The sequence below is a fragment of the Alternaria postmessia genome, assembly GCF_024291825.1.
Source record: "Alternaria postmessia strain BMP 2775 chromosome Unknown scaffold_44, whole genome shotgun sequence".
NCBI lineage: Eukaryota > Fungi > Ascomycota > Dothideomycetes > Pleosporales > Pleosporaceae > Alternaria > Alternaria postmessia.
The window spans coordinates 145,896-164,450 of record NW_026260117.1 but is presented as its reverse complement, the minus strand read 5'-3'; the positions used below and the strand labels follow the sequence as shown (position 1 = coordinate 164,450).

Genomic DNA, 18,555 nt, shown 5'->3' with positions numbered 1-18,555 from the left:
TGTGTCTCATGGAATGCGCCGAGTATCTTAAATACGCCGGAAACAACCCTTTGTTGTGGCTACATTGGTGGTATGCGACTTGTGCAGGGCGGGGTATTTTAGCGCTTGTATGTGCCTCAGAACAATGTACCCCACCGACCCAGGTCGCGTCCCGGTTCGATACGACGCGCCTCGACGCCACACCGGTCACCACCACGCCACCCGTTGCGCATAATCACTTCTATCCAATCCGTGCCGTCCACGTAGCCAGATTCCAGCCTCACTGTGTCTAGAATCTTTCATCGCATTGGATTTCGCGATTCTCTTTCCCATAGTATTACGACTACCTTGCTTCATCTTCTCCTTCGAACCGTGTATCATCATAGCCTTCTCTTCGGTATACGCATGGTCTCTCAACCTACCTACGGCCGTTTTCCGTTTTCTTCTATGAGTAAAGGTCCAGATCCAATCATTAGCGCAGAGTTCTAGTTGGACAACAGTCTGAAATGTGGTACCATACTTTCTTTGTTGAACAACGACTCAACTCGTTCTTACAATGAACGATACGTTCCTAAATCGGTATGGACAAGGCCGTACACTCGCCAGTTCACACCATCCCGCATACTCGAGCATTGATTCCGAAAACAGGGATATCCGATTATTGGAATTGTGTCCCGCACTGTACGACGACACCATTCAATTGCGCCTACGGCCGAAGAAAGCAAATGAAAAGACAGATTATGAGGCTCTTTCATATACGTGGGGTACAACTACAAGTCCACGCGAAGCTCTCCTTAGCGGAACCCCTATTTCCGTAACTGAAAGCCTGGATCTTTGTCTCAGACGGCTTCGGTATGCTGATCGTTCTCGCATTCTTTGGGTTGATGCATTGTGTATCAATCAAGACGATATTCAGGAGAGATCGAAGCAAGTCCAGCTCATGGCGATGATATACAGTTCAGCGAAGAACGTACTGATATGGCTTGGAGAATGGGTACCGTCTGCTACGTGCGTGGATCAAGAGCGCTGCGAGAAGGACTTTTCTAAGCTTCTTGCCAAGTCACGTCGCATAAACTCTGTATTCGCTGCTTATTCTTCGTCTGCTGGATTCTTAAGGAAGACGTCTCAGTTCCTAATGTCAAGTGCTTTGACTCCCGAATTGTACCATTCCTTGGGCCATTTACTGGATATTATTCTCGGGCCCTGGTTTCGCCGCATATGGGTCATTCAAGAGTTTGTTTTGGCCAAAAAAGATCCGGTTGTGCACATAGGACTTCACTGTGCCAGATGACAAGACCTTTTTTATGCTATTCAAGGAAGTTACTATGCACTCCAGAACAAAAGCTATAGCGAGAAGACGAGAACTCCCGGTTTGGATTTTTTTGATTTGTACCTCGAAATCCAGATTTGCGCTTTATCGATATGGACACTTAACATGATGAGGAACGAGGGTGAAAAGAATCGCAGCCTATCGTGGTTGCTTCGACACTCGTATCATTCGGAAGCTACCGACCCAAGGGACAATGTATACGGGCTACTTGGAATCTGTCACTTCTCGGAGGCCGATCCGATTGTGCCTGACTATACGAAAAGCCTTCTACAAGTTCTCGCCGAAGCCACGGTGGTTGAGATCATAGAAGAATCCCCAGAACATTATCTCACCTATTTCAATTCAGTTCCACACGAGGCATTTGGACCAAACGTCCGTACACCTTCATGGATCATGAGCTACGCCCGCATCGATCTGGAAGACCGTGAATATAAGAAACCGTCTTTGAAATCGAGGGAGCGCCGGCATGGTTCAATACGCCTATCGGAAGATCACCAGACTCTTTTTACACAAGGAAGATACGTTGGCACGATCTCAGCGGTTCTTTCTTGTCCGTATACTCCGAATAACAAAGAGATTGACGATGCACGTTCAATGGCCGCTAAAGTATACGGCTTCTATCACAAGATGCTAAAAGCTTCAAACATAACACCACAACGTCTATACAAGATGCTAGCGTACAACCACAGACTCGACAGAGGATTATATGACTTCGTTACTTGTTTACTAGGAACCGAAGACGGTTTTGTCGATATGGTGGTTGAGAATGGTACTAAATTGTTAGCAGATCATCGCTCTTTAATGATAACGCAAGAAGGCGATCTTGCATTGGCTTGGCACGAATCCGGTATCGAGGTGAAGGTCGGTGACATTGTCGCCAATCTATTTGGGTACAATATACCTTTTATATTAAGGCCAATAGAATTTAGGGCTTCGGTGTATAGAATGGTCAACGTCGCTTCGTCCGAAGGACACCGATCGCACAGCTGGCTTCAGCTTGAGGCTGAGCAAATGGACGAGTACGCAATTGAATGAAATTTCGTGTATTTGTAATACTCGTTACACAGGTGTATGACCGACTAGCCTGCTGATAGCCAGATGAGTCTTTAACCACTAACACGTTGATACTCCGTAATGATACTAGACGTTGATGTAGTCGACGAACTCAGTATTACAATCCCACAAATTCTTCCTATTTTTCCTCCTTCCCATCCCCCATTCCCTCTCTCACCTAAAACCTACTAACATCCCTCCCAAACACCCAATTAACCGCCCAATAAACCGGCACAAGAACCTTATTCCTCCAACTAACCGTTCTCGTCAAATACGCCCCCCGCCAGATAATCCACGCCACATAACCCTGCAATCTCCCACCCCACTTGCCACCTCCCTGGAACAAGGCATTCCAATTACCAATATACGCCAGCGTACCGAGATCTTTGTATGTGAATCCCTTGGACTCTGAAGAAGGCGAGGACGGGGATAAGTCGCCCTTGTTTAGCCGTTTGGCGAGCCAAAAGGCCTTTTGAGATGCGACTTGTGCGGTGGCGGGGTAGGTCGTGTCTTGGATGATGCCGCAGTCGCCGAGGGCGAAGACGGAGGGATGGATTGCTTCGGTTGTGGTGGAGCTGCTTTGTTCGGATGAGGATGAGGATGAGGAAGGGATTAGCTTTACGCGGAGGTGATCGTCGGTGATGATAGAGCCGGATTTTGGGTCTTTCTTGACTATCCATTTTACGTCTTTGTTGAGTGCGGAAGACGAGGACGATGAGGATGGGAGGTGTAGGTCGGTGGGTGCCTCGCGGACAGAGGAAAGTGCGTGGTCGACGAAGGGATTCTGCATGAGTCCTGTACCTGTTGGTGGGAGTCAGTACTTGTGTATCTAGGTGATGAGAGTGGGAAGACGTACTCCAGACACACATGCCTACTCCAATCTCACCCTCCTCCTTGACCTTGAGCGTATACAAATGGTAATCATCGATATCATCCGACATACCCCTCTCAGCCGGCGCTCCCGGCCTCAGCTCCTCCACATGGTGGCTCGTCTTGATATCAATACCCCTACGCTTAAACTTCTGCATCGCATACCCCGCGAGTTTCTTGTCAAACATCGGCAACACCTTCTCCGCAACATCGTAAACAGTAATCTTATGATACTGAATGAGTTCCGGGTACAACTTCTTCATATCCTCATTAATCAAGTCGTGCAGCTCGGCACTGAACTCGATTCCCGTAGGCCCACCCCCCACAACAGCAAAGTTGAGCAATTGCTTCTTCATCTCAACAGAAGTAGTAGGTAGCGCCGCGCCTTCAAAGCATGCCAAGATGCGATTCCGGATCCTACGCGCGTCGCCCACGTCCTTGAGGAAGAAAGCGTGTTCCTTGACACCTGGGGTACCAAACGTCTGGCTATAACATCCCACCGTCACAATCAACTTGTCATACTGCACATCGAACAACTTCCCCACTTTAGCCTCCTTCTTCCTCTCCACCTCCCTCTCTTCCTTGGTCTCGCCTGCGTGCCGATCCGTAGTCAACGCAACACCCTGCTTCGGATCATCAACCGCCTCTTCGATCGTAATCGTCCTATTCTTGAAATCCACATCGTCGGCCCATCCTTGGAAGAATTCGACTTTTGTTCGTCGGCTGCGCACGGGTTCGAGGGCAGTGCGAAATTCCAAGGTGCCGACGGCGGTAGAGGCCAGGAGGGGCGTGAAGGCGAAGTAGGAACGGGGAGATACAACGAGGGTTTGAAATTTCGAGGCGTCGAGAGAGCGGGCGACTGTGAAGCCTGCCCATCCGGATCCTAGGATAACTACGCGCTCGCGGTCTGGAAGGGAGGGTTGTTAGGGTCACAAAGACAACTATCTCGTGGGAGGAAGGTAGGAATTGAAAAAACGTACTGCCTCTCCCTTCATCCAACTTGTCAATCGTAATTCCTCTTCTCTGTTCCAAGCTCTTTCCATACTTTCCGCTTACCAAAGCACTCGTTCGAGATAGCGATCCCAGGCGCGAGCTGGCCGCAAGCTCCCTAACACCACCCGGCAACACAGACATTCGAGCCGGCGAAAACATGCTTCAATGCTTCACAGTCTCCGCTGATTCCTTGTATCGCAGCAGTCCCGAATGATCATTGAACTAACAGGAACCACACTTTTTTTTTAGTTATTTATCAACAACCCGGGTGCTTGCGGGACGACACGACGGAAAGTCGGCGTTGACGCCATGACGTATAGCTTTTGCAAGCTTGACGCGCCGAGCGCTACCGAACTAGTTCCCACATGTGATTGCCGTTGCGATTGAGGATTCATTGCGCAGAGGGTGAGATGTATTTCCTTGATTGTATAAATGGAGATTCAGAAGTGTCTGCGGACTGGCATGGTATACCTAGGTAGTTACATGGCAGGGTTGAGAACGCGGTTCGGTCAGCGCGGGAGGAAAAGGGCCGTAAGATGGCGTCCGTGTCACGATGCGCCGCAGTCGATAATGCGTATGGGATGTGGGAGGTGCAAAGTAGGAGTTCGGAAAGGGTAAATATTGTGCCCAGGTGAGAAGGAAATTAATGTTAGTTAAGAAGCGCTCGGATGACACAGACATCGTACGATCAGCCATTCGTCAACAAAATCACCTTGATGTCACGTATCCAAGATTTCTCCATCGCATTGAGCGCTGTCGTCACTTGTCTCTTGACACTGAGGTATGGCCTTTCAATAGAAATGATCCACAGTTGGTGAGAGAACCGCCTAGGACAAGACGGTTCGTTCGGAACTATGTTTTCGTGAATAGGTAGCAATACACATAGCTATAGTACCCACCCTCAAAAACCATTCTTACATGCAACACATACTGTATCCATGAGAAGCACAAACGATCTAATATCTCGTCAATGCTTTACAAGCAATATCAATGCTAGTGGGTATCCCATGTCCCCTCCGGCCCCGCCAGAAAAACGCCTATACACCCAAATGCACCCAACGCCTTCAATACTCCAATCCCAAAAAAGAAGAACGCCCTTCACTTCTTGCTCTTCCCACCCCCCAAGTACCCCACCACATCCCCTGCCCTCTCCAGCCTCGCCCTCGTCTCGGGCAACCCCTTGTTCAACTTTTGCAACGCCAACACCGCCTTCTCCCAATTCCTCTCCACCTCTTCCTGCCTCTCCAACGCATCCACACCAGCCAATACTCCATCATCATCATCATTATCGTCGCCTCCTTGCCGCTCATGCGCCGCTTGCTGCATCTCCTGCCACGCTTTACTCTCCGCCTCGAAGTTCCTGATCCACTCTTCGGCCGCAACCTTGGGCGTCGTCCGCCGCTGCTGACTGATCTTTGCAATCAGCGCATCGCGTCTAGCCACCGTAGAGGAAAGCTGCGTTCGCAGTTTATCGTCAAAGGCTTCGTATTCGACGGTTTCTACCAGTGACTCGGCCCCTCTGCCATTGTTCAATCCGCCACTCCCCCCATCGATATCCATCCTATCCCTGTCCCCATTTGCTACCCCGTCTTCTGAATTGCTCTGGATGACGTCGATGCCGTTGATACTGATGTTTTGTCGCATTCCTTGTAATACTTGCGCAACAAAGATCTCGACCAAGTCTTCTACGCTCCGTCGTAGTTCATCCGGCGCGTTTGCGGTCTCATCTGTAGAGGGGACTGGGGGCAGGTGAAGATCGAGTTTCTGTCGCGCGGCGGTGCGGATCTGGTTGGTGAGGTAGGTGAGATCGCTTGGGGACTGGAGTTCGATTTTGCGGTGTTCCATTGCGGGGGTGGGTGGGTTGTTGTTGGGTTCTTGGTGTTTGCAGCGTGCGCGCTGTGCGAATGGGGTTCTTTTTCCTTTTTGTTGGAGAGATTGTGGATTTCTTGTATTCGATGGATGGTTTGCGCAAGTTGCTGAGAGGCAGATATGCGAGGTTCTTCGGCGTGGCGGGGTGTATATCGTATGGTGCAATGACCGTCGTCGTGAGTTGGGTCAGGTTTGTTTTGGCTGTTTGTTTGCGAACGCGAAACGTGGACCGCGCGCGACGCTTGATCACCTTATCAGCCCGCCTTATCGGGGCCGAGGCTGTGGGGTCGCTGCACCACCTCGAAGCATGCGCTGAGCAGCAGAACAGTCTTGCACCGTTGGATACATGGCCTGATGTGCGATAATAGCTATGTAGCTTGTGTATTGTTCCATCAGGATTACAGAGACAAAAAGAGCGCAAAAGCTTCTTGAGCAGCATATAGACACCTCCCGAACACCTGATCCCATCCAATCCAGTCTCCAGCATGCAGCCATCCAAACCAAACGCCCATGACCATGTACCAAAACGCCTATCCCAACCCATATAAACATGAATCCAGTGTCGCATCATCCATTGGAATGCCAAAGCATATGCACATCCATTGTCCAACCACAGCCTCCCCATGCATCCATGCCTGTACACATCTATAGCCGAGTATCAGAAGGAAACATATTCCTGACCTCTTCATCTGTCAGAATGATATCCTGCACCGGATCCTGTCGGCGTTCGAGGTCGTCGAAGTGGTAATCGATGTACGAAGGGAGGAACATTTCTGTCAACATTGTCAACACACACACACACACACCGTTATAGAGCCAACTCGCACATTCCCGCAACTAGCCACCCTCTGTAGCCAGAACAGCGAAAGAAGGGAACAGGAAAGATAGCAACAAGAGCATAGAATGAGACATACCCTGATTCCAATCAAACCCTTGACTAGCCTTGACACAAGTAATCAGCCTCAACCCCCCTTCACCCTCCTCGTCCCCGCCAACATTGACAACGGTATGTTCTTGTCGGGAAAACGTCTCGCTCATCAGAGACTCTCTGCGACGCATGCTACTTGCACTGGTCTGTGGAGAAGAGCCTGATGGCAATGATGACGACGACGAAGGCGTGGAAGAACCATAGCTACGCGGACTACCCCCGCTACCGTACGAGAAGCGGTTCGGCGAAGGTGTGAAGTTGTAATTGTAGTTGTTAGGCGTCGAGGGCCCTGTGGAAGCCGCGAATGACGACGAAGACGACGAGTTCCGATGGTCGTGGGCAGGGCCTTTGCCCTTGCGCTTTGGTATCGCGATGGAGGATGACATGTTGTCGTTGCTGCTGCTGCTGCTATAGCGTTGATTGATAGACAGATAGATAGTGATAGTGAAACCGAGATAAGACAAAAGAGCCCAAGTCCAGCAAAGCAGCAGAATAAAACACCAACCGTCCGTTTAATATCACCAGTTAAATCACAAAACCATACAACAAGTAAGAGAGAGAGAGAGGAAAGTGAGCAAGTCCGGAACGGCAGAAACACAGTCATAACCCATGATCATCGGACAACCGCTGTCCGCTCCGTTGTCATAGATCCACCACCCCCCGTTCACGGCGTAGCCTCGTCTGACTCCTCTCTCTCCCCTCTCCACACGTCCCCCTCGGACTGCGGCGATCGACAGGCGGAAGCAAGGTGTGTCACTGTGATTGGTTGATTGGCGCCTGCTTTCCGTCAACACCGCCTCACTTATAGTACACATGGCGTGCGCACGTGTAACAGGCACCCGCCTCTGCTAGTTGCATTCGCGGGCTATGTGTTGCGTGCGCGCGCGCATCTTGCATGATGCATGCATTTCGTAGCCGTAGCGTCATGTATAGCTGTTATCTTTCTTATCTCCATGGCAGCTAGATATATTCGAGCTTGCTGGGGATTGATGATAGTAGTAGAGCCGACGACTTCCGATGCAACATGGTTTATTGATGGTGGGGATCAATCAGGTCATCTGGGTACTATAATAGTATGTGACGTAGCAATAGCGTGTCGAAAGACCGAGGAACCGAAGGAACGTTATCACCCGGTTCCTGAATCGACCTGCACGTACACCGGAACAACGCACGCCATGGCATGCATCGTCCGCTGAGCTGTCCATCAAGGTAGAGAGCAGAGTAGTGTGCCAACATCACTTTCAAAACATTCGCAAATTGTTAGAATGAAGGAGCCATGCTCATTTCCATTGCAATAGAGAGATCCATAGTTCAGAGTATTTCGAATCAACCGCAACTAAACAGGCATTGCTACGTCCATAAAACACCATCGCGCTCGCGTTTGCATACGCATTCCCATATATCATACAAATGTCAAAAAACTTCTGGATATCGTTCCTTTGCTCGCAGGACAAAATTCAAACTCATAAAGAGTTTCCCCCCAAAAAGGAAAAACAGGATGGCGAGGCTCGGTTCCTGCCGACAAACTCGTATTAGTGAGAGACGTGAAGAAAGGGGGACAAGTAAAAAAGCAGTCGCATAACTTCCATAAACAGAGCACACGCTAGCAAACAACTCAGCTGGCTTTGACAGCAAAAGGAAAAGACAACAAAAGCAAACCACCACAAACAGGGGGGTAGAGCATTGCGAAGGAAAACGGAAATCAAAGACTTCCGCCATATCCATGTCCATAGCCAGCAACTCCTGCTGTGTACTAGCTCCAGCAAACCAATCCAGACCTATCCGGCACACACCAGGGGTATCCTCAAAGAAGTTGGGAGAAAGAGCGCGCCAATATACGCCTATACTCCGGCGCCGAGATGCTTATGGATGGATTCGTAGAAAAAGATGTCTTGTTGTGTAGTAATAAGAAAGATGTTATGTTGGGTTGAATAAATGAGAGTCGGATCAGTGTCTGTGTGTGGCGTTTGTAATCCTCAGATAGCAGGAAAGACGTAGTAATAATCGGGGGTATCGTATCTTCTTCGTGACTTGTCCGTCAGATCGCGCGCAGGAAGTATCAGGAAACGGCCCTACCACCCCTTCTTCCTCGCGAACCGCTTGTTGAGAAGGACAAGGACCTTTGAAACGTTGAACTGGACGTATTCCAAATCAAGATCTTCCTGGTTGTCCTTTTGCATCTCAAGCAAATCGTCCAGCTTGAGATCGAGTTCTAGAAGCCCGCGGTTCCGTCCCTTGTAATGCAGGGATATGACAAAAGTACCAGGTAAGGGGCTCGTGAAGTTGAAGTAGATGTTCGCACGCCTATTCTCGGGTACGTTGCTTTTCTGGATCACGCCTTCGCGCTCAAGCTGCTGATGAGTGAATTTGTAAGGGCCGAGGACCTGGTGTTTTTGCTGTTTCCTTGTCTTGCCTTCGGATTGACTGCGCACGTTGTGGAGGTAGGATTTGTATGTGTCGAGTTGGCTGACAAGGAAGCCGTTGTGGTCGCGGATTGTGCGGAAGACTTCCTCTAGCTTTCGTGTCTCCTCAATGACCTTTTCTTTCATGGAACCCAAGTGCACCAGCTCTTGTTCGACTTCATCTCGCAGTAGAGAGAAACCGTCTTCCTTGTCAATGACACCAAGATCTTGTAATTGTGAGAGTAACTCCATGCTGCGAATGCCCTTCTTGACCATGACAGAGTCATTCTTTGTTGTGGCGGCTGCTTCGGCGATGCGATCGAGTCGGAGTGGTCGTCGTGTGATGGAGGTGTTGGAAGGTAGCGAGCGGAGGATCATGACGAACGTCGACTTGGCCTCCATGAAGAAGATCTCCTCTTGCGTAATGTCGAGTGCTGCTGTGAGGTCATCGAGGGGTGTTTCCCATTTGCTGAATAGTGGGAGGTTGATGGCCCTATTTTCTTTGCGCGGAAGCTGTGCTGGTGCGGTGCCGAGTTCCTGCAGAATGACACCAAGATGTGAACTGTCTTCTTTGGCCTGGTAATGTTAGCACGGAAATGTGTGGGAGTCCTTCAATTCACTCACAAGCTCAGCGGCATGTCGCTCTAACAGCGAGTGCGTCGCATACACTTCATTCAGCGTGATAGAAAGCTCCAGGTCCTTCTTGGACAAAGCAACGTAGTTGTCCATTTCGAGGGTATCGTAAAAGTCTTGTACTTCGCAGAGATCCAACAGAAACTTGTTGATCCTCTCCTTGTTTTGGTGGATAAAAGGCTGCAACTTGACCATGTACGGCTCCTTCGCATACGATGGCTTGTTCGCGAGATTCTGCAGCATCTTGGCAATATATGTTAGTGTCCGCTTGGGGTTCTCCGCAGGTAGCACATCGATCAGCATATATGACCTTGGTGTGACAATGGCGGGGTTGATGAAGCGCAGGAAGAAGAAGCCTCCGATGAGGGTGCATATGGTCTGATCTTGGGCATCAGGGTACTTCCGTCTCGTCAAACTTCGAATCTGCTTGCATATCCATCGGATGCCGTAGGGCGTTTCCTCGAGGCCTTTGATGATGGTCGTGAGGAAGTTGTTGGCAATCTCCATGAGCATATTGACGCGTGGTGTGATGATGTTCTGTACAGTCTCATTCTCGGCGGCCTGCTCTGCGGTGACGCCTTTGGGCAGGTTTGGGGGAAGTTTTCCCTGGATCTCAAGCTCAGTAACCATCTTCTCGTACACCTTGAGCGGGTTGATCTCAAGGTCAAGATCCTTGAGCTCGATGAGGGAGTTGATGCTGTCTTGCAAGACAACCTTGAGGTAACTTTGACCGGGTCCTCGCCGGGTATATGTAGTCATCATGCGAGAGACTGGAGTGTTGGCGCGCAGAAGCGAGCTGTAGTCTGGTGTACTATCGAATTGATACGTAAGTACTGACTGTAGTGGGGTTAGCATGATTTCCGGCCATTGAGCTGATAGCATACCTGGAACATGGTCAAGAGCAAGTGTTCTTCGCGACTCTCGTATTGGTTTCCGTAGATTGTGAACATGACAGTTTGTAGCAAGGCATCAATCTCAGCCATAGAGACGAGTCGACAAAGATGGGCAATGTGACGCGGTTCGGATTGGAGGAGGAATAGCAGGTTGCCGTATTTCTGCGTCTTCTCGTCGTTGGGAAAGAAGCCTTCCTGGAGTTCGAGGCCGTCGGCAAGGTGGTCGGCGACTTCATTTTGCTGCAATGGTCAGTACAGCGTGGTAGGTAAGACTGGTCAACGCACCTCCTCCAAAGCCATGCGGTTCTGAATCAGCAAGGCTATCCGCGAGTCGAGGTAGCGCACATCCTTTTCCAGGACGAAGTTCTTCTTGGACTGCGACGAGATCTTGGCCTTGAGTTCGCGGAGTATCTTCTGAGCTGCCAACAATTAGCCTACAAGGCGCATTACGCACACATCGTCGCATACCTCTAGCCAGGTCGTCCTCAATCTCGAGCTCCTTGTCCTTGGCAGACATGGACAGATACAGGGCGGTAACGGAGTAGCGCTTCGACTGGCGCACCGAGCGCGACCCATCGTGGGACGACATAGTGTTCTGGCGCGATACGGGGACAAACGAGGAAGAGGACGACGTCGAAGCCCGCGAGGGAGCGTGCAGCATGGAGACCGCCATGTTTGGGGGTCAGGTGTCGCGGAGAGGGCGACTTTAGGAGGCGGTGACTTTGTTTGTGCGCGCGGTCGCGACAGGCAGGCACTGCGGAATTGCAGCGGTCGGGCCCGTCCAGCGAAAAGAGATGGGCGCGGTTTTGGTGGTTGACAGGCAAATTAGGCGGTGTCTCGGTGGCCGGAGAGGGCGATGGCAGCTGCGAGTTGGTGAATGGTCGAGAGGGGGCCGCGGGGGAGAGCTCAGACGGTGAGTGGACAATGGGCAAGCTGCGACATTCCCGACTGACGACTCACGTTACTTGGAATATGGCACTTGGACTGGCGATTTGGTGGTAGGCGACGTTGGGGGAGTCTTGTGATTAGTGGTGACTTGAGTGACTTGGGACTTGGTTCTTGGGCTGGAGGGACGAAGGGGCGCGTGTGTGGAGTAGTCTTGTCTACAGATTCACGGGTGTTTCAGTCCGTCGTGGAAGAGTGGGCCGGGCGTGGAGGCTGCGAGCTGCACCAAGGTGGGACGTCAAACGAGGCAGGGGCAAACGGGCAGCGGGCACCCACAACAACACAACCGACTACCTTGATGCGTGCATGCAGATGATGGGAGCGAGACGATACCCTGCAACTGGCAACGTACACAGCAGACCTGCACTACCTCCAGCTATCCATACGAACAGGGTCTGCACCCCGTCTGAAACTCTGGTCAGCTGCCCGTTCGCCTCCCCCTGAAAAAACCCCGATCCTCTCGCGCCTCATGTGCTTGAAGCAGAACGTGGCCCGCGCCCAAGCGACCGCTGGTTCCTGGCTAAGGCCGACTAGCCAACGTCAAGCCCGACACCAGAGCAACAACACTATTTGACTTTCCGGCCCGCTATCGCAGCAGGAAAAACATTTACAACCATCGACGTTGTCCTCGTCGTCGTCTGTGTGCACAAAACTAGTCGTGCATCTACCGGAGCCCTCAGCTGCCGAGCGCAGAAGGAAGACGCGCCGGTGCCTTGTTTGGCTTGTACCACGGTAGATGAATGGCGGCGGGCTGGCACCAAAGATGTGGAGGTGGGCCTGTAAACAGCCTTGGGTCTCCGTTATCAAGTACCTCATCACTGATTCGGTTTTCCGTATCCGTCGTCGACGATCATTGCACTGCATTTCCCATCATCGTCATCTTCGCACGTCGGTCCGATGATCCTACCCATCTCTCCGTCCTGCTCCATCAAGTAGAAACAACCACGACTATCGCAATGTTGCCAAAACGCAGCTGATAATCCTCTTCCGCGCGCACGCCCGCTAGCGATCGGCAATATATGGACTATCAAATACCGCGCCCAGGTGTGATTACCATACCAATACCAATACACACTTGCGCCACAGGATCGTCTCGCACGGAATAATTGCCAAAAAAGAAGGAAAGGCTTCTGTTTCGGTATGCACTTACATTGTACATATACGAACGTGAACGATATATGCGACTAGCATTAATAGATACAATCACCTTGCAGGGCCCCGAGTCGCTTGGAAATCCCATCACGCCATACAAGGCCCCGCTCCGCTTCCTTCCAAGCAGGAACTGGAGATTGAACAGAGTGAATCCTGCAAGCGATTTTAGCGATTCATGTGCTGTGCCTTGGATAGAGTGAACTCTGGTAGCCGCCCACACGCACCCGCCCCGCCTGCAGCATGGAAGACAGCACATCCGAGCCTCGTTTATTACCATCACCATAAAGAAAGCAAAAGCCGGGCCGGGAAGGGCACGAATACCAGTTGAGAGGTTTATCAATACATCTAGTCGCTGCACACCCTTCATCCTTACTCCCAAAGCAGATGATCCCCATCATTATGCGCCGCGCCGTGCCGAACAAATAGAGTAAACGCGAACGCCTGCGAACCTATATAGTAGTACACACATTACATACATACACATATACATAACATATGCATACACGATCTTGGCTGCAAGCAAACGAAACAAAGCACCGCAAGAAACCACGGCAAACGGCAACTCCACACTCTGCTCGCGATCTCTTCGGTCAGACTCTTTCGTGTGTGCGGGTTGGCCTGCCTCGGACTTTGACACCCTGACGCGCCTTGCGCAGTTTGGCGGCGCAATGATCGCCGTCAGTTTTCGGGGCGCACGGGCTTTCAGGCACAACTGCTCATCCATCCTCTTTGCGCAGGCCTGCATAGCGCGGCCTGCATGTGTGTGTCCTTGTCTTTTTTTTTGTGTTTGCGAGTCATGGACCCTTCTTTTCCCTTCCCATTCCACCATAGGTCCAAATTTCGAGCCAAGAACCGTCAGCGCACCAGCGCCGCAAGGAGCACGTTTACCCCGAAATAGCTGGTTCGTCTTGCGTTAGCTCAAATCTTCATCCAAGCGCACCGCCTCAGGAAACGGTTCGGTCGAGCAAGTAGGGTCTCCACCGGATAATACATGTGGGTTAAATAGAGAGAAAAAAAGACGTTTTTGGCACCCAATTATTTCCGCGCCGAGCGAGGAAGCTTTCACATGGGGCTGCAAATCTCCGTCATGTGAGGTAAGGTGAGGTGAGGTAGTTACCCATGCCGTCTGTCGTGGCCCCCACGCGCTCCTTCCCTTGTCCGCTTGGAGCTTGGGTTCAATGACAGACGTCACGACAATGCATTGGGCTGGAATCCTAACAGAAAGGAAGGAAGGAAACTTACACGGCAGCAGCTACACTCCAATTACGCAAAGACAGCAATCTCATGAGCTGAGGCGTCTCCCTGACAATCTTCCCCTCCATGCCAACGGCCAGCCCGATAACAATGATCCGTCCGAGCAGACTAGGCACTATCGCAAACGCCACGAGGGGTAGTATGAGGAGTAGTGGGAAGGTAATTGCTGGTGGCGCTGACTGAGGGGCGTCTTGCCCGGCTGCCGGCGTTGCCGTACTAGTACCAGTAGCAGTAGCAGTAGTAGTAGGCGTAGACACTGCTGGCTTGCGGGGACCAATAGTGACCAAGTCCTCATCTTGCTCTAAGAAGCTTGATTCCGTCTCATCGACCGGATCGTGCTCGTCCATCCACTCGCGGTAGTCTTGGATAGCCTGCGCAGGAGCCTGCTCGAGACTTTTCGATACGTTGCTAAAGGATAATAATGCTTTGTCTATAGGTACCCGAGTCAGCGGGAACGACACTTGATCGGTGGCAGCGACGATCGCATGCCACCCATTCTAATCAAGCCACAACTTACTATACTGCTCTAGCTTCTGGTAAATCCTTCCCAAGAGTTCGGTCCTCTTGAAGTGCATCTCACCCCCGAACCGCGCGTCACCCCGCCTGGAAGCAGGATACGCATACCCGTCCGCATCTCTCGGTGTAATCTGGGCAATGCATTCATCTAGGTTCCGTAGTTCTTCTTCTAGTTCACTAGTCTCGTCTTGCAAATGCAACAAAACTCGATGATTCAAATGCTCAAACTTTCTATACATGGGCACGAGACCCTTCTTCCCATTCCGGCTATGAGAGCCACTCGACGAACGTGACTCTGTCGATCTGCTGAGCTCGTTGGCTAGCAGTTCGTAGCCCACTACCGTTGGCCTGGTTTGGCTACTGGAAGACGGCGCGTGTTGTTGGTACAGCGGCGGCTGTCCGGCGTGTGGGGAAAAGGGCGGGGGCATGTGCTGCATCATATTCATACCGTCAGGGGGTCGTATCGACAGGGGATGCGCGTGCGCCATTTCTGGGGATTGGTGAGGCGCGTACCCAATGGCTAGTGGAGCTGGGAACGAGGCCATGGGTGCCCATCCAGGTGGTGAGCTGACGGCTGCATTCACTGCCGCGGGAGATGCACCGGAGTAGCCTTGCGGGCTGTACATTGGCATGGGTGGGTAGTTGTAGGCGGGTTGCTCCGCGCCATATTGGTAGTCTTGATATGGCTGTGGAGCTTGGAGGATGTGATTTGCCAGTTCACGCTCTTGCTGTTTAAGACGACTGGCGTGCGGATCGCTTTGACGAGAGGATGTCGACGGAGCTCGAGGAGGAATGGTTTTTGTCAGATGTTGGTTGGGTACCTGGTTCTTTTGGTTCACTTCTTCCTCGCTTTCTGAACCACTGCCACTCTCGTCGCTGCCTTCTTCCTGGTTGGTTTCAGCTTCTTCCCCAGGGCCATGCACGAAACTACTAGCGTATAACGGCTTCTTAAACTTGCGGAATCCCTGGTTGGGTAGATGTGATGATGTCTTAAAAGACCTTCGTGTTGAGGCTGGTGAGGTCATGGGGGAATCGATGGTGTGTTGTGAGTCTGCTGCTACAGACGACCGTCCATCGTCGTGCTGGATGTCGCCTGATGATGACGAGGATGACGACGAGGCAATGGTTGATGGAGGCATGGCTTGAAGATCTGTGGGCGTAGGCGTAAAGTTCTCGCCTGTGTCGTCGCTGGACTGGAGATATTGGAACACTGCTGGTTGAGTAGAACTCATACTGTTCAAGGCAGGGCTTTCCACAGTCGTTGACGCAGACGGACTATGGCTTTCATCAGGCTCTAGATACTGGGCGACTTGGTCATATCCGCTGTACGGCCTCTGCAATACTGTCGAGTTGCTGTCACCTGAGACATCTGATTGTTGCGTCACACTCGAGACAAGAGAGGGATCTGACATGTTGGCCATGTTCCCAGCATGCCGTTGCAAAGAGCTTCTCTTATCACGTGTGTGCGAGCGTTTCACGGCGTTGTCGCCAGTATGCCGGCGACGGAGGACCTTCGCATCGGCTGAGGAGCTGACAACGGAGCTTCCTCGACGCCTTGTTCGTGTGCTGACTTTGCTCTTGCTCTCTTTTATCTGGCCGAGCCTGGGCATGTAGCCGATGGTGCTTCCGTCCTCATCCAGCTCTTCTTGTTTGCCTTGTGACGTCGATCCCGTATCGGTATGGTGCGAGTCGCGCCTCAGGAGCTTCTTCAAAGTGTTGCGAGGCGGTTTATTCCGCTGTTCGCTCTCGTCATGGTCGTCTCCACGGGGCGGTGAGGCTGAAGGCGGGGTGCCTTTCGAGCCCGAACTGGTGCGAGATGGACGACGTCTGGTGTAGGGTGCACTAGTAGCAGAAGTTTTGCCTATGTCATTGAGGCTTTCGTAGTGGTATTTGGGATCGCCTGGTGTAGGACTTCGCTGGCGTGAGGGTGAATCAGAGCCCTCAAAGGGTGAGGTGTGGTCCGACTATGCATGAGAGTATCTACGTCAGTTCCAAAAGCAATCTGGTAGTTCAGGGTAGAGAGGCAAAGAGCGTGTTTATGTTATCTACCCACCATGCTACGTAGAGGTTACAGGTACAGCTGCTGTCAGCAGAGGCGGTGCTTGCGTCAATGGATTTGATATTGGCGGCGATGGCCTGGTGCGGGGATGGTGATGGTGTGAGGGAAGTGAATATAGACAGTGACGCGATGTGCGATTCCTTGCATGCTGAAGCGATTACAAGCACACGTTGTGCAACGAGAGAGGCTGGAAAGGGCAACGCAAGCAAACGGTGGATGTCGTGGTACGCCTCAAGGCCTGGTGATTGTCACGGCTGGTGTGCGCCATCATCATGGCAATGCAGTATACAGAAGACGAAGAGAACGCATGTTGAACTGAAAGAAGCAACGACGAGGAAATTCAGCCAGTCAGTCACCGCCTTGTGTATGCGGTTAACGTTGGCTGTTGACCGGGAGTGGACCGGAAGTGCCGCGCTGCTACCCAATGACGTTGCGATAAGCCCGTCAAGCGACGATACCCCACAATGTGGGTCCTGTCGTCGCTCGCCCTCCCTCCCTCCACGCCTCCACCGTCCGCTGAATCCGTCGATCCGCGTCGCGGTCATGCATTCGAGGCAGACTTCTGTCCAGTGGTGAACCATCTTGTTATTGCTTCGTGGAAGGACCGCGAATATGCATCCTCCGCCGTTCAGTCACTGCTCAATCACTGCCACGTCAACAAGCTACTGCAACAACGACCAGGATCGTCGAGGTGAGCACTTCCGGTTCACTCCACTCAAAGTCCACTCCACGAGTTTCGCAACTCAGCCGTTCCCCGGGCTGGGGATCCTGGCAGATGGCAGGCTCTAGATCTCAAACTTAAATATCTCCACGCCAAGTTTCGAATACCTAAGGCGAGCAGATTCTCAGACAAGTCAGGTGTTCATGACGTCTTCAACGTTTCGGTAGCATGCAAATCTTACAACAACGTAGCAGACTTCTCCAGTTGGAATCACTGCAATCTGAGGACTCTGCCTAGTGCTTCCAACAAATGTTGCATACGAGGTTGGGGTGTGTGATGGCAACATCAGCCTTGCTTCGCCACATGCGGGCAGTGTCTTCAGCCTCGCATGTAATGTGGGAACTGAACACCACCTCTACCCGTCTGCCTTGATCCCTCACGCTGGAACAATGTAAGTAGCCTTGAGGAGCAGTGTTGTCTAGTTGTCGATTGCATAAGTTGCTGTGCTGTGGCATGACAGATGAGCAAGTCCTCTTGTCCTTAATCATACCCAATGGTCCTCATTGATATCAATCCACGTCATGTCGCCATTGCCAGCAGACCTTCCTTCGAAACCGGAGAGAGCTTACACCAAGCCCCATGTAGGCGAGGTTACGACGAAGACGACGAGATATAAGAACCGCCGATACAGAGGGAAGGCGCACGACTACTTGCCAAAGCCGCAAGAGTCACCAGAGCCGTCTGAGCCGTCTGAGCCGTCTGAGCTGCCTGAGCCGTCTGAGCTGCCTGAGCCGTCTGAGCTGCCTGAGCTGCCTGAGCTGCCTGAGCTGCCTGGAGATAGTATTTCCATTCAGGACCAGAAGGTAGCTAAAAAGAGACCTGATGCAAACTGCGTGTTCTTACTTTGGGGTTCTGGAAACTCTGGTAACTCCGAAAACTCTGGAAAATTCACGGCCTGGGCTGTGGATGTTCCAATTACCGATGCTGAAAGTGAACATGAGATCTTCGCTTTGTTAGC

General features: G+C 51.7%; 5 protein-coding genes across 5 annotated transcripts; all 5 read right to left on the bottom strand.

Moving 5' to 3' along the window:
- Nucleotides 1–1,576: 1,576 nt before the first annotated feature.
- Nucleotides 1,577–4,366, bottom strand: J4E82_007020 (uncharacterized protein; the record flags this gene model as incomplete). Its single annotated transcript, XM_051733269.1, has 4 exons — nucleotides 1,577–1,641; nucleotides 2,684–3,163; nucleotides 3,219–4,139; nucleotides 4,213–4,366. The coding sequence occupies 4 exons, from the start codon at nucleotides 4,364–4,366 to the stop codon at nucleotides 1,577–1,579; spliced, it is 1,620 nt and encodes a 539-aa protein (XP_051587014.1).
- Nucleotides 4,367–5,323: 957 nt separating this feature from the next.
- J4E82_007019 (uncharacterized protein) lies at nucleotides 5,324–6,070 on the bottom strand (the record flags this gene model as incomplete). Its single annotated transcript, XM_051733268.1, has 1 exon — nucleotides 5,324–6,070. The coding sequence occupies one exon, from the start codon at nucleotides 6,068–6,070 to the stop codon at nucleotides 5,324–5,326; it is 747 nt and encodes a 248-aa protein (XP_051587013.1).
- A 669-nt stretch (nucleotides 6,071–6,739) lies between these two features.
- J4E82_007018 (uncharacterized protein) lies at nucleotides 6,740–7,408 on the bottom strand (the record flags this gene model as incomplete). The annotated part of the gene is made up of 2 exons (XM_051733267.1): nucleotides 6,740–6,867; nucleotides 7,009–7,408. 2 exons carry the CDS (start codon nucleotides 7,406–7,408, stop codon nucleotides 6,740–6,742), a joined length of 528 nt encoding a protein of 175 aa, XP_051587012.1.
- A 1,686-nt stretch (nucleotides 7,409–9,094) lies between these two features.
- Nucleotides 9,095–11,623, bottom strand: J4E82_007017 (uncharacterized protein; the record flags this gene model as incomplete). Its single annotated transcript, XM_051733266.1, has 5 exons — nucleotides 9,095–10,000; nucleotides 10,049–10,894; nucleotides 10,942–11,190; nucleotides 11,236–11,369; nucleotides 11,419–11,623. The coding sequence occupies 5 exons, from the start codon at nucleotides 11,621–11,623 to the stop codon at nucleotides 9,095–9,097; spliced, it is 2,340 nt and encodes a 779-aa protein (XP_051587011.1).
- A 2,662-nt stretch (nucleotides 11,624–14,285) lies between these two features.
- On the bottom strand, nucleotides 14,286–17,457 carry J4E82_007016 (uncharacterized protein; the record flags this gene model as incomplete). The annotated part of the gene is made up of 3 exons (XM_051733265.1): nucleotides 14,286–14,731; nucleotides 14,819–16,781; nucleotides 17,437–17,457. The coding sequence occupies 3 exons, from the start codon at nucleotides 17,455–17,457 to the stop codon at nucleotides 14,286–14,288; spliced, it is 2,430 nt and encodes an 809-aa protein (XP_051587010.1).
- Nucleotides 17,458–18,555: the final 1,098 nt, after the last annotated feature.